The sequence below is a fragment of the Symphalangus syndactylus genome, chromosome 12, assembly GCF_028878055.3.
Source record: "Symphalangus syndactylus isolate Jambi chromosome 12, NHGRI_mSymSyn1-v2.1_pri, whole genome shotgun sequence".
NCBI classification, from domain to species: Eukaryota; Metazoa; Chordata; class Mammalia; order Primates; family Hylobatidae; genus Symphalangus; species Symphalangus syndactylus.
The window spans coordinates 39,025,061-39,050,156 of NC_072441.2; the positions used below are offsets into that span (position 1 = coordinate 39,025,061).

General features: G+C 37.7%; 1 protein-coding gene across 5 annotated transcripts in view; it reads right to left on the reverse strand.

Annotated features, from left to right (window-relative positions):
• The window catches only part of SYDE2 (synapse defective Rho GTPase homolog 2), a 44,851-nt gene extending 20,063 nt beyond the window's left edge, over positions 1 to 24,788 (reverse strand). For 3 of the 5 annotated variants that reach the window (XM_063624243.1, XM_063624246.1, XM_063624242.1), the window contains exons 1-4: positions 23,270 to 24,788; positions 12,868 to 13,563; positions 7,523 to 8,625; positions 3,570 to 3,696 (exon numbers count right to left, since the gene is read on the reverse strand). In XM_063624243.1, coding sequence (XP_063480313.1) covers positions 3,570 to 3,696; positions 7,523 to 8,625; positions 12,868 to 13,563; positions 23,270 to 24,689 — 3,346 coding nt within the window. In that variant the 5' untranslated portion in view covers positions 24,690 to 24,788. The remainder of the gene's footprint in view (positions 1 to 3,569; positions 3,697 to 7,522; positions 8,626 to 12,867; positions 13,564 to 23,269) is intronic. The other 2 variants (XM_063624245.1, XM_063624244.1) reach the window with 1 other exon arrangement.
• Between the last annotated feature and the right edge of the window lie 308 nt (positions 24,789 to 25,096).

A 25,096-nucleotide genomic window follows, 5' to 3' on the forward strand; every position in this document is an offset into this window, starting at 1 on the left:
ACAGTTGATTAGGTAGATTTGAATGTTGAATCACTGACATTTCCTGAAGGTAGAGCTACAAATTACTTTTTTAAATCCACTAACCTACCCCCACCTTACCTCACTTTTACCACCTACTCTAGTCATACGCTATACATGTTACCCAGACCAAATGGCTCTCATAAACAATCTCAGTATATGTGGGTTGCTAAGTCTATGACCATTCCTCAACATTTAGCATTCCTTGGTGCTTGCACAGTTTTGACATCTATATGCAATCTAGGTAAAGGAAAACAGAAACAATTTGTAAGTTAATGTTCCAGAGGTCAGAGAACATATAATATGTATGGTAGGAAAATGTATGTACAAAAAAGATAAATATTAATGTTTTCAAGATCATTTACTTATATTCTGATAAAGTTTTCTGTGAATGGCAAATAGGACAAAAATGACTATGGTAGGATTAAAATCATAAAAAGGCATGGTCAAATGAACTTTGAGGTACTGAACCTAGATATTGATTATGTAGCACTGACATGGAATCTATTTTACAGTAGTTAGACACATGTAATCTTTCTCAGAAGACTTATTTTTAATAATCACTAAACAATAGATGACTTTTAAAAAGCCTTCTGTTCTTTGGTAATAAGCCCTATAAAGAATTATGAATAGGCTAGGCGCAGTGGCTCACGCCTGTAATCCCAGCACTTTGGGAGGCTGAGATGGGAAGATCTCCTGAGTTCAGGAGTTCAAGACCACCCTGGGCAACACGGTGAAACCCTGTTTCTACTAAAATACAAAAAACTAGCTGGGCGTAGTGGCATGTGCCTGTAGTCCCAGCTATTCGGGAGGCTGAGGCACAAGAATTGCTTGAGCCCCAGAGGCGGAGGTTGCGCCACTGCACTCCAGCTTGGGCTACAGAGTGAGACTCTCTCTTAAAAAGCAAACAAACAAAAAAGAATTATGAATGGACTTTATACCTAAAATTTTGTACTTGATTTAAAAAAAAACTGGTTTGTCTGGAGTATTTCATTCCATGCTCCAGACAAACCAACTACTAAAAACACATTAAACTGTGAACAAAATCTGTCACTCACTTCATTAATTTCTCATTTTTTAGACCTACTGAACTATTAATTATATTCCAAAGTTTACTCAGAAATGTGAGTTCATGAGGAACAAACACATTAAGCAACATTGTCACTGGCCAACTCCTCAAATCAACAATACCCTTTATTTTTAGCCATGAAAACCTTGTGTCATGCAATTATTTTGCAGACAAATCTTAAATCATTTCATTGCCTTTTTATCAAGAAAAAAATAGCTCTAAATTCTTCTGAAAAACAGCTTTATCCAAATGGAATAGTACAAAGAATTGAGCCAAGAAATATCCAATTTATAAATTACAGAAACTCTCAATTTTAGGAAAGAATGCTGTAAATCCAATATTCATTGACCTATTGTTCATATCTTCTGCATATGCTGCCAATTTCCAAAACTAGGAACCCTTTCTTTATTTCATATTTTAAAATTATACATGTTTAACATAATTTTTATTTATAAGACAAAGCTTCACCAAGACAAAATCTATATTTATAGAGTGTACTTGCTGGAAATTTGTATTTATAAAACTTCTCTTTCATGGATTCATAAAATGAGTCTTTTGCTGATTTTGTTAATTACACATTAACAAGGAAAGAACATTCTTCGGGTATCTCAATTTTTTATAGAAATATGCCTCTTCCTATATAAAAATTAAAAGGAACCATTATTTCTGATTTGTCAAAATATGTAAGAAAAAAAGTGACAGTTTGTTTTATCTTATTATTAAAATGCTTGGAATCAAAGTTTTGATTATCCAAGAGTTATATATTAAATACTTGATGAAAATACAGTCATTCAGCACTCAAAGGGTGGGAAGCTCAATTATTCAGAAAGCCTCAATCCTAAAAGTAAGCTTTAAGGATTTTCACCAACAAAATTCTCTTAAATATGTACAAGATGAAACTTCCTCAAATTTTAACCCAAACAATTAATTGTGAGTAAAAATAAGAAAGTAAGTTATAAGAGAAAAATAAACGCATTACAGCAAGAAAAAATGGCAGTTGTCAGTAGAGAGGAGAAAGAACTACCAAAATACACAGAAGACCTGGAGATACACACTGAAGCATCTATAAATGAAAGGACACGTCTGAGATATTCTCAAAATAATCAAGGGTGAGAAGAAGCAAATGGGGGGATGAATGAGACAAGTCTATTCATGTGTTGATATTATGGAAACCAGGTGATAGAGAGGATTTTTCATAGTATTCTAACTTTCGCATATGCTTGAAAACTTCAATAATTAAAAAATTAAAACAACAAAAACAAATATGGAATTATTATAAACCAGTAGCTCCTGAAGGTTACCAATAAGGTTATGAGCCATTTCTTAATGGCCAAATTCAAAGGCCCTTTTCTTTTCTCATATAATCTCTCCATAGAATGACTGTATCACACCTTTGCTTAATCTCTGTTGTCTCTTACTTCCCAAACTTTCTGACTCCCTTCCTCTCAATCTCTTTAGGTGTTTCTTCTTTCTTTGCCTGCCTCCAAAGTTTGGAGACACCCAAAGTTCTTTCTTTTCAAACTTTATGGACAACTGCAACACTTTACTACACATATATGCCAATGACTCTCTTTCCACTCTTATCTTTCAGGGGTAATAGAAGTATATTTCCAATGCCATACATTGAATTACAGTCACCACTTGGGTAAATAAGAGATCCCTCAAATTCTACTGCATCCTCTTCTTAGCTGCAGCTGAGCAGTTTCAACTTTGCTTAATCTGCCCATTTAGATCTCCTACTGGCACTTCAAATTCTATATATCCAAAGCCCAATTCATAATCTCTCTTGACCCTTCCCCACCAAAAGCAGTAGCTCTCCCTGAAGCTCTCTTTTTCTGCTAATGGTACCCAATCAACCATGTCTCAAAGTCACATCTGTCTGAGATCCCTCTTTCTCCACCTCCTTTCAATTCTACTTCTTCCTATTTATACTGCTACAAGTCCCTTTAGCTCTTACTACCGCTTTGCTTGGACTACGGCTAAGGCTTTCTAATTGGTTTTCCTTCCTCTGGTCTCTTCTAATTTCAATCCATCACACAGAGTTGCCAGATTAATATTCCTGAAAACAATCTCTATGATATCACTCCCCCACTCAAAAAATCTTAATGGATCCCCTCTGGCTAGTAAATAAATTTAAATTCTCTAACCAGATTGTCAATACCCTCTATATCACCTAAGTACCAGTCAAACTCAACTTCCAAAGCATTTTATTTATGCCTCTATGAAGGTACCTTTTTCTTTCTGCTAGCTACTATAGCTAATTTAAAGTAGGTCTTACTTCCCTTCATCATGTCAGCTGTTTGTGGGCAAGGGACCATAGCTTAATACCTTCCCATAGAAAATAACACAGTAATGTTTGTGAAGGAAGAAAAGACTTCAGAATAAAAACAAATTAAATTTCAGCTACAAACGTATTTCAGTTATCTTTCTTGCAGATGTAGTCTTTCCAGAAAGAGTACATAAAATAAAATCTATTTATTACCTGTTATTACATTTATATCTGGGTACTGGTTTTCACACAGACCAACAGCTTTGCTATCTCTCTCAAAAGCCTCTCGCAGTTCTTTCTTGACTGCTGCCGAACCACATAACCGATACAGGCCTACTACCTAGGAATAAAATTATGGCCACATTACGGTAAATTTGAGAAAGGGAAAATATAATTACATTATAGATCACATGAACTTTGCAATCAAATATGTTCTGTCATTTAATTTAAAATACCTCAAATATAGCTTTTGAAATCTCATATACTATGTTGATTAGTTTAATAAAAATATCCTATTCTTTCATTTAAATTCAAACAATACACTATCAGTTCAGTAATGCTGGCTACCTATCTTAAGCAAAACACAATCCCTTCTTTTCAGTTTTATATGCTCAATCAAGATCTCCATGCCCCAGGAATGTGCGCCCTTTTTCCACATCTTTTGTTCTAGACTGAAGTAGTACAGCACAGACACTGAACAAGGGTTTTGGAGTCATAAAGCCCCACTCCTTGCTTCATGAATTTGGGCAAGTTATTTAATCTCTTTAAAACTCAGTTTCTTTTATCCTTAAAATAAGTATATAGTTGAAATAAGGTTCTAGTATACTATTTATATAAAACTTTTTAAGAAAAAAGATTCTCAGGAAGACACAGAAGCAAACCTAGGGGTTTTTTTTTAAGTTGTCAAATTAATCGATTATAAAGTGATAGAGGAAATTTAAAATAATAAAGGTAAAATAAAACCTCTACTTCAAAGTTTATATAAGATAGATGCACAGACACTACCCATCCCACCAACCTACATTGAAAAGATTTGTCTTTAAACACTGTTATACAGGTTCTAAAATATTAAGTCTTAAGTTATTCACTATAAATTTACTTAGAAGAAATAAACATGATCTCTGTAAAGAGAAAACATACCCGATTAAGCTATCAAAGTTATTTGAAAGAATAAACCTTCAAAAAAACTTGAGGAGAGAATAAGTGATTGTCAGCCATACTTCCACATCTAAGACTATTTAGAAAGCTCAGTCACTTTGAATTGAAGGAAAAATTATGGAGAAAGAAACTATTTGAAGAGAGAAATAAAGTAAAAGTAATCTTCCAGGATTTGAATTAGGAATCACTGTAAAATGCAATAAATGATCTAGAGGAAGAAGTATACAAATGAAATTTCCAGGTTTACTTATGACACTAATCTCTTCTGACTCATTAAAAAACTGATAGAACACACTATAAGGTGGGTCTCAATATGAGAAAGTGTCAATAGATACAGGGAAATATTATCTAAAATATTTGAGATGATAAGCTATAGGTATTAATTGAAAGATAGTAAAGAACCTAAAACTATTTCCAAGAGGTGATAATGCAAGGTGCTGCTACATTCAAAAGGATCAAGATAATATAGGAAACCAAGAAATACACTAGGAAAAAATTCCAATTTCCTACTCTTATCCACATTCATGATGCATTCACATTGAGAATGGAATGAGTTATGCAGGTCACATCATCTCAGGAAAGACACAGTAGAAATGTAGACAGTTCAGAAAATGAAACTAAAATATTAAACAGGATCAAAGGAAATGCTACCACAACAGAAGAAACGAACTCAATTATAGCCCTGCTGGTGTGAGCACATTTAAGTGTCATAAAGTACCATACAAACGATGTATCCCCTTAAACTTGAGAAGAAGATGAGCCTAGAACAACTTAAAGGAAGTACTACTTAACTAGTACACAACAAATTAATGGGATATTTTACCCCCAAAAGTTGAAATCACAAATATAATTTTTTAAAAGACGAATAAAGGAAGGAAGATCTAATACAGGTACTTCAAGGAAAAGATATTTTAGGATATATCCCTACTTTCCGATGATGAGATCTTGAATCAAAACCTTGAAGTACATGCTCGATGGCTCTATGAAAGACAGACCATGAGTATGATCTCCATAGCAATTTTTCCCGTTTTAAGCAGGAGATAGATGGTAGTAGCATTCAAAGCATTTGGAAGATGCAAAGACCCATGCCACAAACTCTTTGTATATGACTATCAAAGCCTATTTTCATGTTTACAATAAAAACCTAACAAAACAAGAATAATTCCTGACTAAAAGGGTAAACAAAATTTAAGCAGTATGCCAGTCTGTAAAATACAAGCACAATAAGCCTCTCTCTATTGGGGGTAGGGGAGAGGGGAGGGCAAGTGGGGGAGAAAGAAGCAGGGGAAACACAACAAAAACGTCTTTAAAAAGTACAGTTCTAGGCCGGGCGTGGTGGCTCACGCCTGTAATCCCAGCACTTTGGGAGGCCAAGGCAGGCGGATCACAAGGTCAGGAGCTCGAGACCAGCCTGGCTAACATGGTGAAACCCCGTCTCTACTAAAAAAACACAAAAATTAGCCAGGCATGAAGGCGTGCAACTGTAATCCCAGCTAACTGGGAGGCTGAGGCAGAATTGCTTGAACCCAGGAGGCGGAGGTTGCAGTGAGCTGAGACTGCACCACTGCACTCCAGCCTGGGCGACAGAGCAAGAATCCGTCTCAAAAAAAAAAAAAAAAATACAGTTCTAAATAAAAATGAAAAGCATTGCTAAAAATGTTTTCTTGGCATTTAAAGTGGTAACAGTCTATATATACCTGCTCTTTCTAAATATTTCAGAAAATAGACTGTAAAAATATAGTGCCATTTGAGTTACTTATTTTAATATTCAACTATAAAAGTTTCTGTTTAATAATTAGCTTTTAGGTCTGAATAATTTCTGAACTCTACCCTCACTGCCTGAAAAAAGATAAAAGAAAAAAACAGAATCTTAAGAAAAATAATTAACCAAAAGTTGGATTGGAAAAGTAAAGGCCTCACTCACACAAAGACAACATAAACTGGAGACAGAATGATGTATCTGAGTTAGAAGTTTCATCCAACCCCACTGGGGGGCCTGAAGAGGGGAAGTTTGAATAGTTGAGATGTGTTACCTCTTAGCTTCAGGAAGCTACTCCATCTTTTTTTTTTTTTTTTTTTTTTTTGCAACGGAGTCTCACTCTATCACCCAGGCTAGAATGCAGTGGCACAATCTGGGCTCACCGTAACTTCCACCTCCTGGGTTCAAACAATTCTCCTGCATCAGCCTCCCAAGTAGCTAGGATTACAGGCATGCGCCACCATGTCGGGCTAATTTTTGTATTTTTAGTAGAGACAGTTTTCACCATGTTGGCCAGGCTGGTCTTGAACTCCTGACCGCAGGTGATCCGCCCGCCTTGGCCTCCCAAAGTGCTGGGATTACAGGCGTGAGCCCCCATGCCCAGCCACTCCATCTATTTTTATAGACACAAGCAAGTAAGACCCACAGAGATTAAGTGACTTGCCCAACATGACACAGCTAAGTAATAATGGAGGAGAAACCAGAATCCAGGTATTCTGCATCTTAATGCAAAATTCCATTAACGTATGCTGTTTCTATAGTTTCCATGTTAAGCTTAAGTTTATTAAATGAATATTTCAGATTTTATAATATTTACTCTCATTGTCTTTTAACTTTTTAACCAATATTATAAATTCAGATAGTACTAAAGCAGAAATAACTCAACGTAATTTTTAGTCTTAAATGTATCACAAAAATTAGTATAAAAAATTAATATCCGTTGCCTACGTTATCAGCTCTGACTTTTCCTTTTAATGCCATTTTGAAGCAATCCTGATTTCTAATTCTAAGACCCATGAAGCTCTGTGTTGCAATATAAATTTGTGGAATCATCTAGCATGCTCTCAATAATGGACAACATGGGTCAAGTTAAAAATTATACCCTAAACAGTAATGGAATAAAAATAAAGAATAGGAATGGTAAAATATCTAAGTTTGATTTTTTTACATTACCTTGAATTCCTTCCCCCAAGACTTACAATTAATCAATCAATAAAGGAAGTAGTAGGGAACTATAGTAAGATAATACCTGACAGCCTCTCTTTTCAATTTCCATAATACATTTCTGTATCAGAAGGGGCACCATCAGTCCTAGATTTTCTTTCTCTACAACTTTTTGAATATCAACTCCAAATATTATTGGTTCTTGGTTTATATCTAGTCCATGAAGAGAATTCTCCCACTGTTCCATAAGAGTCACTTTCACATAAATAAGACCTCTAGGTTCAAGTTTGACAGCCAATTGATGAGTCTTTGTCACTCTAAATAAGGTGGGAAGAACAACAGTTCCATGACAACAAACTCGATTTTTTCTTGGAGTGGGTTCCCAACTGAATACTACTAGTTTCAAATGTTGTGCATTTTCAATTTCTATGTTGAAAGTGTGATCCATGTCTAAAAATGTTGTTCGACATGTGAGCAAAGCTGTTCTTGCTTTGTTTACTGAATCTACCTGAATTGCACAAAAGACGTCTTTTGAATCTATCCGAGGTGGTTTTAAATCCTCAGCACCATAGAAATGTACACTCATGAGCCCAGATATGTACTGTGAACACTTAGGTTGATCAGAAAAGCTATAATGCCTAAAACCATCAATGTCTATTTCATTTTTGCTACAACTATTTGAAATTATTTCTTTTCCTTTTCCAAATTTGTTTTCAGATCCATGTTTGCTAGCTTTAGTTATAAGTTCAGGTGAGTCTCCATCACTAAGGTAACCACTTTTGCAGGAATACTTAGAACTCATAGAGTTTTTCTTCTGGTAGCTGTGCTGGGAGGATACACTGGTATCAAGATGGTATCGGCTTATAACATTCCTCTTAGCAGCGGTGGTTGTGTTCCCAGAGGGCAGAATATCAGTATGATGAATTTCTCGGCAGTTATATTTAGACAAAGAAGGAGTATTATCTGGACTGTTTATATAATTCAATGTTCCCTTAACGCTTAGCTTTCGGCTAAATTCTGGCAACTTTTTCATTTTCATGGAAAGTTTCCTCACAGTTCGTGGAGATTTTATTTTATCTGGCAATGACCAATTAATTGAACTGCCTTTTTTCACAGGGCTAGGATTTGGAGAAGATGGTTCTATAATTCCCAATTCAGTACTATTTGTAGCAGCCAGGATCCCAGAGCCTTAAAAAAAAAAAAAAGAAAGAAAAATACGTTATAAAGCAATATGTTTTGATTTCTACTTTTATTCTTATTTTATAAACCATCAACTGAACAAGCTCTCACATAGGCAGAAATTATTCTCTTATTTCATCTCAATGGGGAGATTTCATTAGAAGTTCAGGTCAACTTCCATCATGATATTCAAGCAGAATACTGCATTATCCCAATTATTTAAAATTTAAGTTAATTTTTCATACTTTATTCCTTATAGAGAAAGATCTAATAACCTCACATCAAAAGCTAATGTATGTAACACATTTCACAATTAAAATGAGAAAAAGCGTTTATTCATTTTAAAAATCAACAAATGACCTTTCTTTAAAAAGTATTAATACTCTCCCTCCACCCCCATCTATCCTAATGACAAATAAGTAGTTTCTTTATAGAGAAAAAACTATTTTAAGTATGCCTACAGGGCTTTTCTATTAAGAAGATAATAGAAAATGGAGTGTTTGATAAACTGGATAAAGCATCCCCTTGTACTAAAATTATAGTACAATTCTACTGGCTTACTAGTTTGAAACATTCTAGAGTTAATCAGGGTCCTGCTTTAGTCTATAAACATCAATCTGTCTATTTTATCACAGCCTAGAAAAGCTATCCAGTATATTAAATTTCTTTAGATTAAATACATTATCACATTTAAAAAACTGACTCTTTTTACATATTGTAAGTAAATAATTTCTACTGAAGTCCTTAACTAATTATTAAAATGAAATATTGTACATGATAGCAACTTCTACTGCAGATAAGACTGAATTTATTAAAACCAAAATGCTTTGTTTTTATAAAACCCAAGAGTAAAAATATTACCAAATTTCACAGTCGCTTAAAATTAAACTACAACTATACTAATCAAATCACATACTATCTTTAAAAAGAAGGTATAAAGTAAAAATCTTTAAATATAAATTTATGAACTAGGCTAGAGTCGAGTGAAACTGGCACACTCCTTCAGCACCTAGAACAGTAACTGGTACATAGCAGGAACTCAATATTTAGTGAATAAATGAATAACCAATTGTTAGTTGCCTTGTAAACTGGCAAACTTTGTAGAAAATGCAATATAGAAATTAACAATAATAATTACCAGGCATAAACACCAAGTAATGATACTGGTAATTGATCTGAGTGAAGTAAAAAATATTATGAAGATCACGGCAATAGCACTGGAAACAATCTATCAACTAACATTAAGGAAACAGTCAAACAGATTAGGGCACATCAACGCAGTTAAATACTGTACTACAACGGTTGAGAAACAATACTACCCTATATGTAACAATGCAAGATGAAGATACTAAGTAAAAACAGCAAAAATCAAAAATAAAGTCCACTATGATTACAACTAGATAAAAGATACATATATATCATGGTGGCTCACTGTTATCCCATTACTTTGGGAGGCTGAGGCAGACAGGAGTTCAAGACCAGCCTGGACAACATGGCAAAACCCCATGTCTACAAAAGATACAAAAAAATTAGCAGGTGTGGTGGTGTGCTATAGTCCCAGCTACTAGTGAAACCGAGGTGGGAAGACTGCTTGAGCTGGGAAGGTCGAGTGTTTCTCAGGCTGGGAGGCTACAGTGAGCCATGACTGTGCCACCTGCATTCCACCCTGAGAAACATAGAGATATCCCGTCTTAAAAAAAAAAAAAAAAAAAAAAGATACATATGTATCTGGGAGTTAATGAGGAAAAAACAAGTCATAATTGTATTAGGATGAATTAGCTTTCCAATTCTCTGATCAAAAATTATTTTGAAATTCAACCATTTTCTTTGCCAATTTCTCAACAGCTTCCTGCCAATACCTCAACAGCTTTCTGCCAATACTGCTAAGAAATGGATCACTTTAGGTAATGGTTTTTCCACCAAAATAAAACAACAAAAAAAGATGACTTATAAATAAACTGTCTAAATATTTCCTTTGGTCAATTTAGGATTTTTGACCAAAAAAATTTTAATTATATATTATATTCATATATTTTACAATATTAAATGTAAATATTTAATATTTATAATATACATTTATAATTATTTTATAATTATAAATATATTTTAATTATATATTTATGAGAAGAATGACAGTAAAAAAGAAGACAGTGAAAAAGGCAGATATACCATACTTTTAAGTTGTATTTTTAAAAAAATGTCTGTTAGTCTTTCCAGGCTCACAATTTGCCACAAACATTAAAAAAAAAAAGTTTAAGGATAGTCACTTAAATCAAGGTGTGTCACTTCATGAACACCAACTTTCTATCTTTGCTCTTATCCTTACACTCTCTTGCCTTCTCTGAACTATTCCATATCCATCGCTATCTGTGATACTATAGCCTTCCCTATCACTCCACCCTGATCACAATCTGCATTCCAAATTACTATTCTAGACAGTATTTATTTCTTTCCCCATCCAGATTACAAAAGCAGCACACATTTGCTCTGGAGAATTAGCCTATAATTAGAAATGCACAAAGAAAAAAATTTAATTACCTTCAATCTCAACACCCAGAAAAAAATAAAAACAAACAAAAAAACACATTTCCAGGACAGCTTTCAGCTTTTCTTTCAAAATTGCCATCATACATTACACATTGTTTTGGAACTTGCTTTTTCTCTTAATATACATTTACTCCACCTTCCTATGTCCCTGAGAAAAGGTTTTAAATGTAAGTAGTTTATTTGCAAAGTACAGAAACATCAGCAAGGGAGTTGAGAAAATTCAGGGGAAAATTCAAGCTCAATTATCAAGCCTGCTATCACTATGGGCAACTGGAGCTTGACCTCATGAGAAAACTCTGGGAAACAACATAGAATATAAACTCAGAATTATTCTGCCCAAGGGTTGAGGGAGCTGACATAGTTCTATACCAGCTCTTGTCAGTCACTGGTTGAGAGGCAAGCCGGGGCTGCCCTGCAGAGATTCTCTAAGACTTCAGAGAAAGTCCTTAAGCAGAGGTGAAGATGTTGGTGGCTGGAAATAGGCTTCTCCCATTTAAATAGTAAGTAATAAAACCCAGGGGATATAAGACAAAGCACTGACAGCATCTCCTATACCCCACATCTTTAAATATTCTGCATCATTTGAAATTCTGTAAATTAAAATGACTTGATATAAAACAGAACTGCTTTCTATTCTACATTTGATATTTGCAAGCAAATGTGCCTTATGTTGTTTCCTGGGTAGTATGTCTGGGACTAAAAGAAGCATATGAGAAAATTAAAGGCAATTTTTGTACATCAAAAACTTTTGAATGTTCACAATTTCAAATGGGTCAACCTAATATACATAAAACTTCAATTATTTCATTTTTCAGTTCCATAACTACTGTAGCACTTATTTTCAAATGGGTCAACCTAATCTACATAAAACTTCAATTACTCCATTTTTCAGTTCCATAACTACTGTAGCACCTATTTGCAAGGGCCTTACTTCTACTTCTCATTTCTTCCTCTCTTCTTTCTTTTGCTCATGAGGAAACTTACGCATAAAAAACACAAACTAATGACCACTGGTACACTAAAAACAAAACTTTTCAGCTGCGGCCAGGCCAGGTGTGAATGAATGAATGAATGAAGCAAAATAAGACTTACTTTTTCTTCAACTCCCTATGATTTCTTGCTTCCAACTAATAGGCAAGCAATTACTGTCTCAAAGGATTGACATATTAAAGCACACCAGATTATAAAGTCAAGTCTGTGGCCAGGCACAATGGCTCACACTTATAATCCCAGCACTTTGGGAGGCCAAAGTAGGCAGATGGTTTGAGGTCAGGAGTTCGAGACCAGCCTGGTCAACAAAGCAAAACCCTGTCTCTACAAAAAATACAAAAATTGGCTGGGCATGGTGGCAAGCACTTGTAGTCCTAGCTACTCAGGAGGCTACGGTGGGAGGATCACCTGAGCCTGGAGGTCAAGGCTGCGGTGCGCCATGATTGTGCCACTGCACTCTAGCCTGGGTGACAGAGTAAGACCCTTTCTCAAAAAAAATAAAATAAAAATCAAGTCTGTGATAGTAATAATTAAACCAGCATGGATGTTAAAATGTTTATAAACCTTTTTGAGTTTTATTTTCAAGAAAATATATTCACTTCACAAGAAAAAGTACATGAATATAACAAACATCTTTTATATTTAGTTTTAGCTATTATCAAATAATTGAAAAATGGAAGAAGAAAGAAAAGACAGATATATGATCATTTTTACCTGCAAAAGGAGATTTCAACATGGGACTGTCCTCTACCATTATACCTTCTTGTGTCTTGTGTCCTAGCCTTTGCTTGTACTGCTGCACAAATTCTGTGGAATGGGCAGGATCTATACGATTCATTCCATTTGACCGTGTGGTCTGAATATCACCTGCATGTTCAGAAGAGCACAGTGAGTCTTCAGTATGCTGCTCTGCTTTCATCAGGTCACTGCCAGACAACATGCTCAAATTGACAGCAGGGAGCTTCATAACAGCAGAGTCTGCCTCACCAAAACTCAAGGCACTTGATATACCAAGGTCATCATCCTCAGGAATGGGGTTGTACCATATTTCTCCTTCATCATCTGCATCATTTTCCTCATTAAAATCTAAAGCACAGTTTTTCGATAATGAAGAGTTTGTAGCATTACATACCACATATGTACAGTACTCTTTAGATGATTTGAGGAAAGACTGTGATAGCTGATGTTTAGGTAGAGACACAGGTGAGATGGATAAATGACTTTTATCTTGGCATTTCTTATTTTCTTCTTCCAGATTAAGAGGCCTCAGAGTACTCTGATATAGCCAATTGCGTTTCTTTGAAACAGTGATGCTGTTAAGTGGCCTATGACCTCTGAATTCAATATTATCCTTCAGATCTTCAAGTTCTCTTCTCTTCAGTGAAGACCCATAGGCATTTTCAAATAAATCTGTTGCAAAGATAGAATAGAAGGTAGAATATAATGTCTGGTATATCAGAAAGACATGTCACTTCAGACCAGTTATTTAAAAAAATTTTTTTAAACAAAAAGTAACAACAATCACATTCAGAGACTAAAATTGAACTAGAAAAAATTTGAATTTTACATATAAATATGATTCATATTATTTAGAAATCAAACTGCTAGTATAAGTGTCAAAGAATTCTAAGAAAAAGGATATACAAACTCTGAGACTGCCTTTATAAAAACTATAGTGCTAACAAAGCCTTACCCTAAGCAAAACATACCTTATAAAAAGTTTATCTAGAATGCTTTATACACAGTATACCTCTAAGCAATATTTGAATAAGTTTCAATTCATTATTACAAGGACCAGAAGTCCTTAGAAATATAATATTCCTCCTACCCTTTTCACACAAAGATTAACTTTCAAACCAAACAAGAAAGTATGCCTTACTGATATTAAAATGTCAACATAACATTGGCTTCCTATCCATATAACACAATGGCACCTTATGTAGGGTTTAAGTTCTAAATATCTAGGGCAGAACTAAAAACAAAAATCCCTTCAGAAGGCCCCAGATTAGAAGCAGGTATGCTATCTCACAGTATGCACTACACCGCTATTATTTTTTTTGGCCAGGCACAAACTTAAGCAGCAGAGAAATAAGAATGAACAAAACAATCCCTTCCCTTAAGAAATTCATAGTCCAGGCCCTGCGCAGTGGCTTATGCCTGTAATCCCAGCACTTTGGGAGACCGAGGCGGGCGGATCACGAGGTCAGGAGTTTGAGACCAGCCTGGCCAACACAGTGAAACCCTGTCTCTATTAAAAATACAAAAATTAGCCGGGCACGGTGGCACGCGCCTGTAGTCCCAGCTATTCAGGAGGCTGAGGCAGGAGAATAGCTTGAACCCAGGAGGCGGAGGTTGTGGTGAGCCGAGATTGCGCCACTGCACTCCAGCCTGGGTAACAGAGCGAGACTCTGTCTCAAAAAAAAAAAAAAAAAATTAATAGTCCAATGGGAGACCTCAAATGCTTACATATATGCATATCTTAATATAAGTAAGACTCTACAAATGTATACACAACATTAATTTCATCTAAAGAGGAAAATATTTTGTGTTTCCAGAGTTGTAAAGCAGGCTTCAATGACAGTCCATAAGCTAAGTATATAACCATCATTATAATAAAAATTCACCGTACATAATTAAAACCACATTTGTAAAAATCTAAGATCATCTCAGGTTTCTAAATTATGGAATTATATGGTCAACTCATCTTATTGGCACAGCAAGTAAAAAAAATGGTCTAAAAATAGAGTGATAAAACACACTAAGCTACAAGGAGCTTAAAACAACCAAAAAATCAGATTTATGCATAATCAAGGTTTTCAGTAACCTCCCTTCTACTGAAAAGAAAATCCTTTAAAAAATCCAAATGTCCAGCCTGGGCAACATGGCAAGACCCTATCTCTACAAAAAATTTAAAAATTAGCCAGGTGTGGTGGCACACACCTGTCATCCTAGCTACTTTGTAGGCTAAGCTAGGAAGATTGCCTGAGCCCAGGAATGTGAGGCTGCAGTGAGCTATGATTGTGCCACTGCACTCTAGCCTGGGCAACAGAGAGAGACCCTGTCTCTTAAAAAAAAAATAAATAAATAGCCGGGCGCGGTGGCTCACGCTTGTAATCCTAGCACTTTGGGAGGCCAAGGTGGGCGGATCACGAGGTCAGGAGATCGAGACCACGGTGAAACCCCGTCTCTACTAAAAAAATACAAAAAAATTAGCCGGGCGTGGTGGCGCACGCCTGTAGTCCCAGCTACTCGGAGAAGCTGAGGCAGGAGAATGGCGTGAACCAGGGAGGCGGGGCTTGCAGTGAGCCGAGATGGCGCCACTGCATTCCAGCCTGGGCGACAGAGCGAGACTCTGTCTCGAAAAAAATAAATAAATAAATAAATAAATAAATAAATAAATAAATAAATAAATTTTTCCTTTTACAAAATCCTAAACATGTACCCAACCAAGCAAATTAATAATAAATAAATAAATAAACAAACCTTAAACACAAATTGCAAGTCACATTCAATTCCAGATGCAGGAATTAGACTAGAAATCAGAAGGGAAGGAAGCTCCCATGAATACCTACTATGCCAGGCTTTTATTTACTCCACAAATGAGTGACTATTATGTGGCAGGCATGTGAGATAAAGCAGTAAGGAGGCCCCCAACCTCATTTAACCTCTAGAACAATCCTATGAAACAGGTATGATTACCATCATGGGCCTCAAAGAGTATGAGAAATATGGTCAAGTCACTAGCCCTAGGTTTCAAATTTAAGCCTGTCTAACCTTAAAATCCATGCTCCACTCACCATGCTACCGGCAAACCACACCATGCTACCCATATCATGCAACTCACAAACAGTACAAAAGTAGGCAACCCTCTCTGAACATGGGGATATTCATCCCAATTTATCTTATAAATTAAAGTGGCTGCTGGTAAGAACTAAGTGAAATGATGTTCAAAATACTTGAAAAACTCTAAAGTTCTACTCAGAAACGTCAAGTAACTTGTTCAAGAGTACCTTGTTGGTAAATGGAAAAGGCAGCACTCAAACTCATTCTGACTCCAAAGTTTGTGGTGATATACCTAGGCTACTATAAGGGAAATTCAAAAGTCTTTCTCTGGTTCTGTCTCCATTGCACTTAAAATTAACAACTGAAAATCAAAACATACTCAGCAATCACTGGGGTTTCTGGGTTTTCAGTGATCACATGATTTTGCCAGGTGCACTGAAGTCTAAATCTATTTCACATTTAAGTTCAAATCCAGTATTACTTAACAGTATTTCAGAACTTCACAGGATATTATAGTTTGACCCAATTTAAATTTGAAGCAAACAGTATAAAATTACATTACTTATGATGGCTATGAGCCACATCTTATTTTATCTTTTTCTCAGACATCTCTTAGAAATTCCAAATTTTTATATAGCTAGACACATTATTTTAAATCTTTTTGGAGTTTTCTGACATACACTATAAATGAGTCTTTAAACATGTTTCTACTACATTGCAAGAACTGCAGTGAGAAAAATAAAGCTACCAGTATCCCATATTTAAGCAAGTTGATACTTCCATTGATATAATCATTTAATGAAAGTATAATATTAAAAGGAATTTTTTTTTACTAGATAGGGTCTCATTCTGTCACAGGCTGGGGCACAGTGGCACCATTACGGCTCACAGCAACCTCAACCTCCCAGGCTCAAGTGATCCTCCCGCCTTAGTCTCCCAAGAAGCTAGGACTACAGGCTTGCACCACCACACTAATTTCTTCTTTTTCTTTTAGTAGAGACAGGGTCTCACTATGTTGCCTAGGCTGGTCTGGAACTCCCAGGCTCAAGTGATCCTCCTGCTTCCCCCTCCCAAAGTGCTGGAATTACGGTGTGAGCCACCATGTCTAGCCACTATTTTCAATGAAATTACAAACTACAAAAGCTTGAATCCATTCACTCTGATTGCTATTGCCAAATATTTTAAAATAAATGACGCTGAACTTTAAACTTATAGATAAATGGCACATTATTATAATTTATATTGTGTATTATAAATATATAATATTACAAAGGCCAAATTTATTTATTAAACTGAATTAATCAACACATTATGCAAGACAATAAACTTGAGCAATTATTTATAAATTATTTAAAACATTTTTATCTCACTTAAATGGATCCATATGAATGTAAATTCATAGATATGGAAAGCTATTTGCAATCTTCCCTCCCATTTAATGCAACAATGTTTAACCATATTAGCATAAATTTAAGAGTTTTAGCTTCATATATATAAAATGTTATTTATAAATTATGAATTTTTTTGTAGAGAAAGGGTCTCACTGTTGCCTATATATTGCCTATAAATTATAATTTTTTTGTAGAGACAGGGTCTCACTGTTGCCTATATATTATGTATTATATATAAAAATACATACAATATATAATAAAATATATTTCATGTATAATATAAAAATATAACATATATGTTATATATATACACACACACACACACATATTGAAAGAAGGTCCAACTAAAAATATAAAAATAAGTATGCAAAGTTACAAGGCAAAAAAGTCCTTAGTCTCGTGCAACTATACATGTTATGGGATAATTTTCAGATTCTAATTAAAGTAATTTTACTTTGAATCTGTAAGAGAAGAAACAAATGGCAATTAAAAGTTTTTCACTCAGAAAAATATTCCACACAGTGGTGAACTACCCAAGTCAATTCTGTTTTCTCAACTATTATTTCATAATAAATCTAGATTACTTACTGAACATTTAACTAGTGCCCCCAGCTCAAATGCATCAGCAAATTTTCCAAGAAATTGTATATTTCAACCCTCATTGAAATGTGTAGTACCGGCTGGGCGCGGTGGCTCACGCCTGTAATCCCAGCACTTTGGGAGGCCAAGGCAGGCAGATCACGAGGTCAGGAGATCGAGACCATCCTGGCTAACACAGTGAAATCCTGTCTCCACTAAAAATACAAAAAATTAGCCGAGCATGGTGGCAGGCGCCTGTAGTCCCGGCTACTCGGGAGGCTGAGGCAGGAGAATGGCGTGAACCCACGAGGTGGAGCTTGCAGTGAGCCGAGATCACGCCACTGCACTCCAGGCTGGGCGACAGAGCTAGACTCCGTCTAAAAAAAAAAAAATGTGTAGTACCTAGAGAGATATCTTTTCATCATTTTAAATATTCTGCAGAAATAAACTCTCTTGCTTTTCCTTCTCTTTAAAAATCCCAAATAAAAGTATCTTAATACTGTATTAGATGTTTAAATCTATGTTTTAAAAGCATTAAACATTTTAATATTTATTAAAATCCTGTTTCTAAATAAGTACAAGTATCCCCTGCTTACAGTCAAACTTGGCAGTCCAGATGAAATTACTAGAATAAACTTAAGTCTTAAGTTTCTGTGTGTGTATATGTGTGTGCGTATCTTTATCTTTCCTAGACAAATCTAAAAGGGGGAGAGGGATGGAATGAAAAGGAAAGAAGCACCTTTTTTATTTTCATTCCCTTGTGGCTAGCAATAAAAACCCTAAAGAAAAAAACAGCTGTGTGTTAGCTTTTGAGACGGGAAAGTAGAGAAGAAAACTCCGAGACTGTTTTCAGTTCCACAAAAGTAACAGCGAGCAGCAAAAGAAAGGAGCACAAAAGATGAGCAGAATAAATAAATACCCCAAAAAGGTGTCCTCTAGCTCAATTCCCAGTGCTCCTCAAGGCAGTACTCCTCAGCTTCGATCTTTTCACTCTCCATCTAGAATCCTAATGATCTGAGGCAAAGCAGTATTCTCACAAAGCCTGCTTGCCTTCCCCTTGATAATAACAAGTAAGTGCTAGGCACAGTACCAAGTGGATTATCTTTTTTCATCCTCACAGCAACCTGAGGACTGAGGCTACACAAGGTTGAGTAACTTATCCAAGGTCGCAAGCCTGGTAAGTGGTAGAGTCTGACCAGAAACCCAGAATCTCTATTCTGTTAACCATTGTACTATATGGCCTCCTCTCTTGCATTTCCAAAATCTCACTAATACTTGTTAGTGCAAGATGAGGCCAATATAGAGGGAACTGCTCAAATGTGTAATATATTAGTAAGTATATTAATTCATATACATAAAACTGAAGCAAAAAGAGCCCAAGTGCTTTGCTCTAATAGGGGTAGTTTAAGTACCAAGTATCAGAATAAGGTAGAACATTTTTTTAAAACTTCGGGGATGTGAGAGCTCTAGAAGCTTACTATTCAAAAGTATGGTACACCAGACAGCAGCATCTACACTGGGAGCAGAATCTCAGGTCCCACCCCACACCTATAGAATCTGCGTTTCAACAAAATTTCCAGGGAATTCATATGGACATTAAGTTTGAAAAGCACTGCTCTAAAACAGTGAACCACATTTTGAGTGGCAAAGGTCTAGCAAACAGCCTTCTTAAAAAATAAACACAACATTTCTTGGGAGTCACTGGTCTAGAAATGTAGGACTTTCAAATCAACACAACACTATTTTCTGCTGAATTTGTAATTCTCGAAGTTTTCCAGCCACTAGCAACTCCAATGTTCCATGGCACTCTTCCAGAAAAAGAAAAAAAAAAAAGGCAACTGCACTTGCTTTCTAGCACCACAATAGCAGAATCTCTCAGGAAGAGATTTAAAACTAGAAGACTGTCAAAAACTATATGCCTATGCCTTGAAGAAGGCCAATACAGAAAAAAATTGTTAGAAAAATTCATAAAGATTATGCAATTCATAAAGGTAAAAAATCAGAGTTACAAATACTTGAGAAAAGTAGATGGGAATCATGTCATAGTGTCAACTTCACTTTAAGATGGTTAAAGATCATACTAAACTAATTAATACTACCTTAAAATAACTGTCTAAAAATTTTAGACAAAATACTAAGTTATACAGTCTAAAGTTTTTTCTTTCACAGACTATGTAGCAGGAAAAGTGGAGTCAAAGTAGGCTAATTATTTTTTAAAGCAATAAAAGGTGCTTTTGAATTTGTTTCTGAAAACTATATGCTAATTAAAACTTATTTATAAAGATTTATAATGATGTATAGTTGGCAAACACATTAAGATTCCTTTGTAATCTTAAGGCTTGCAGAAACTTGACAATTTTTATTATGTGTAATGACTTTAGATTTCTTAAATAATCATCTCAATTAGGAACAATTCGGCCAATCTGTGAACACTACATATTTAACTGCATCAAATCATTTGGCATTATAATACTATCAAAAGTTCTTAGTAGGAGCCAGAAATCAAAATAGAAAATCATTTGTGTTTCCATTTGTCATATAGTCTCAAAAATTTTCACAATACCTATATAGATTAAGTATCTCCATTCCACTGAATAATTATTCTGTATTACAAATTCTAAATATAATTTTATTTTGACAAAATATCTTATGAATAATACTGTACAGAAAAATGTGCTATAACCCTTTTAGGATATTTAACATATTTACATAAACAAGAATGTACTGGTTCATCTAGACTGCTCCAAATAAGTTTTGCAGAAAACATGATTTAAAAGTAGAAGTCAAGTGACATCAATTTGAAGTAAATATTTAAAGGTGAAAGTTTAAAATGGATACAGCAAATGCTTTTTTAAATTTATTTATTTATTCATTTTTTTTTGAGACGGAGTGTCACTCTGTCTCCCAGGCTAGAGTGCAGTGGCGCGATCTTGGCTCACTGCAAGCTCCGCCTCCCAGGTTCACGCCATTCTCCTGCCTCAGCCTCCCGAGTAGCTCGGACTACAGGCACCCACCACCACGCCCGGCTAGTTTTCTGTATTCTTAGTAGAGACGGGGTTTCACCGTGTTAGCCAGGATGGTCTCGATCTCCTGACCTCGTGATCCACCCGCCTCGGCCTCCCAAAGCGCTGGGATTACAGGCATGAGCCACCGCGCCGGCCCTGCAAGTACTTTTTAAAATGTCTTTATACCCGGCCTAAGATTCTCCCATCTTTGCAACTTTGAGGAAGTTACTTATCCCGCTGTGCCTTGTTGAAATTCACTCATATCCTCAAACCAAGCAATTTAATAGAATTAATTGGATCAGACCTTTAAAGAACTCTAGAGTCTCTGATCTTATATAAACAAGGGCTTTTTTCAAACTCATGACGCCTTGGGTTTGAATCCACATAGTAGTTTGAATCCATACACAGGTACCAACTGATCTTGGGCAAACTGCTTAATCCCTCTGTTCTTTTTCTTGTAGCTGTTGTTAAATGACAGCATATCTCCATTTTGGGGGCTGTAAAAATTGTATGAGAACCACCTAATGTATCCAGAATGGACTTAGTAAGACCAACTAAACTTCATGAAAAATAATTTTTTAAAAAAGCTCTCCAAATCTATACTAGATATGTAAACACTGCACAAATTATTTTCATCTCTCCTAAAAAATGAATTAGTGATTTAAAAGGAAGTAACATCTGAGAGTTGTTTAAACCAGAGATTATGGTAGCTTTGGCTTAGATTTCTCATAAAATATCTAAAATATTATCACATAATAATTCTGTTTCATTTTAATTTCTAAGTTAGCAGTTTTAATTAGTTGCTTAATGCAAAAATCAAATTCATTCTTAAAGGAACTATATTTATTACTTTAAAAATCCTTGAATGTTTACGACTGAGGGCATTAAAAGCCATCACATGGTAAATGTTTTAGCTCTGTGACAAAAGGATGAAAAATATTTGACTATTTTTTGTTATGGCTGAAATTCAACTATGGTACCAAGAGTTAAAACTAAGCCAAAGTGGGGGAGGTAAAAATATTGTGGCAATAAAATATAATACATGATTACAAATTACTCCTGGAAATGCATGTTTAATATGAACTTAGTATAAAGTACACCTCTCTTAACAAAGAATTTACATTCTATTATCCTTTTGTTCAAGTGAAATGGAATATTTAACCTTGAGAATAAAATTTGACAGGTATGTATTGGAGCCGTATAGACAGGAAAAAACCTTGCAAGTTGGCACACACTTTGAATGAATCATTTAATTTGTCTTCATTGTTTGATAAGAAGTTTTGTGAACTTTGTTTCTCCCCACTGTTGTGTGTTTATTGGTTAAACAAAGTTAATGTGTATAAATCCAGTCCTGTAGGATTTGTAATTACTACCAGAGAAACCGCCAAGTACTGTGAATACCTTTTACATTTCAGGATTTAATGTTTTCAAAATTATTCCTGACTTGTAAGTCTTTATGATCACCAAAAATTTTTATATGTAAGAGTATTCAAAAGACCATGTTGTTTTGGCTCACTTTGAAGATATTATACTCTTTTCAGGAAAGATAATTTGATATTTACAACATAATTGACAGGTTTCTAGAATTGATAACCTAAACCTTCAGTGATAGTTAAAAATCATGCACATACAAAATAGGGAGCATAATCCTATTATAAGGATCAATATACTTTTTAAAAAACTAATTTACTTCTCATATAAATAGGATTTAAGTTTGCAAATGACTGCTTTAAAAAAAGTACCTGAGGAATATTTTTCTTTTGATTAAGTTAGTGTCCTTGATTTTTCACAATAAAAAGATCACTTACTTTGTTGAGGTTTCTTTGTCGGGGGGAGGCAAGTGGAGAGATGGTGTATGTGAAATACTACCTGACTAAAAAATTCTACTTATGGTAGGGTTTTGTTTGTTTGATTTGTTTGGGTTTTTGGTTGTGTGTATGTATGCATGTGTGTGCGTGCCTGGGAGAGGCAAAAAAAAAGTTGTAATGAGTAAAATGACAGTTTATGAAGCCTATAAAATCTACCTTGAATCAAATTCAAATTTACAAACTCCACAAAAGTCTACGGATTTGCCTAGAGCTACAAAGAATAAAAATCAAGACAGTGCCGCCCATCTGTAAACCTACTAAAAGTGTGTTAAACTTAACCTTTACTCATTTAGGTATACTTAGGGAATAGGCACACTGGTTTTTCGAGAAGAAAACACAACCTCAATTCTTCATGCCATTGTCTGATTTAAAAAAAAAAAAAAAAAAGCAAAACGAGTAAATGCATTACATTAAGTAACGCCGAAATTACTTTAAGCTGCCACTTACATGACACTTTGGCCCGGTAACGTACCTGTCTGCAAAAACATACCTTTTTCTTGGCTCTTAAGACAGAAGCCCAGTCGGTAAACAGCAAGGCTCGCGGTGCTAGCATTTTGATCGCAAAGGATCCTACCTGTCAGCGTAATTCTTTGGTCTGGAGGCACCGACAGGACACGGTTTTCACGCACTTTCAAAGCGCCCACATTTGGGGAGGCTGCCTGCGTTCCCGTGACTTTGGGGGCCGTCCCACGGGCACGACCCTTCATTCCCAGGGACAGCAGACGCCCTTTGTACATCCACTTCTGCAGCTTCTTGACTGTCACTGTCGGCGGCCTGAGGAAGGAGGGACCTTCCTGGCGGTCTCCTTTGCCGCTGCGTATCACAGAGGACCCCGCTGGATCCCTGAAAGGGCTTCCCGAGGAGCAGCTGTGGTCCTTGGAGCCTGGAGGCTGGAGGCCGGTGGGTGCAGCCGCCCGGTCGCGGTCCCCACTCCAGCCGTCCATCCTGCCTCCACGTGGCGGGGGCTCGTCCCAGTCCCCGTGCGCGCCGCACCTGATCCAGCTGTCGCTCGGCCACCGCTGGAAGGGAGGCGGCTTGGCACCCACCCGGAGGCTCTCGAGGCTTCTGCTGCAGGACAGCTGCATCCGAGGAGTCCGCAGCTGGCCTCCCCGCGACTCCCTCTGAGGCGACCGGGGCGGGGACACCTGCTGCCGAGGGCGTCCGCCGCCTCCCCGCTCCCCGTCTCGGGGGCAGGCTCGGCGGTCCGCGGCGCCGCAGGAAGGCGGCTGGCCCGGAGCCCGGGCTCCCGCGGGGAAGCCGTGATCCGCCAAGCCCCCGCCGCCCCGCCGCGCGCCCGAGTCAGGGGGCAGGTCGTGCATGGCCTGGATCAGCAGATAATAGGCCTCTCGCAACTGGGTCCGCAGCCTGCCTGTCTCCAGGCGGCCGCCCTCCGCCCCCAGGGAGGAGCCCGCCGCTGGGGGAGGCGGGGGACGCCGTTCCGCCTCCGCCCCCTCAGGCTCGGGCGCAGACTGCGAGCCGCCGGGCAGGTTTTCGTAGTAGTCGGCGTCGTAGCCGTCTTCGTCCTCGTCCTCTTCCTCCTCCGCTCTGCTGCCCTCGGAGCCCTCCGGGGAGTGCGGAGGGGCGTGAGCGAGCCCATGACTCCTGGGGGCGTCGTCCTGCCCGCCGCGCGGCCGAGGTCCGAGCGCCCCCAACTGCTCCGGGTGCTCTCCGGGGACCCGCGCCCCGGGACCCCACGCCTCAGGTGACGGCGAGGGCTGCTGTAGGCTCGGCCCGGCTCCCCCGGCGTGCTCACGTAGGGGGGTGTCTGCGGCACCCCAGGCGTCTCCCGCGGCTGCCGAAGAGGCTGCCACCGCAGCTGCGGCTGCCGCGCGGAGCCCTAGCCCCCCGGTGCTGCGGGGACCCCGCCTTCCCCGGAGCCTGGACAGCGTCCTCCTCAGAGGGTCCGCCATCCCCTCTGCCTTAGCCGCGAGGCTCACCCCCGCCGGGGGGAGAGGTCGGAGCCCTGCTGCGTAGAAAACCGCGCTCGCGGAGGCGGCGGCGACTCCCCATGACCGGCGCTGGCCCTCGCCGGCTCCTCACATACTTGGCATAACTCTGCCGCGGGAAGGCGTGGGGGGAGGGCGGTGGCGCCGCAACGCGCATGCCCGGAGCCCCGGCCCGCGACGGGGCGCGCGGGCCGGGGGCGGCAGAGGTGGGTTCTCGGGGTAGCCCAGTGGTGCAGGTGGAGGCGGAGGGCGCGGGCCGGTAGGTAGGTAGTAGGTCGGCTGAAGCTGACCGACGGAAACGGGTGGGCGCACAGAGCGCGAAGGGTGCGGGGAGAGTTGAGGCAGAGGAAAGAAGAACAAGCAGGAACGTG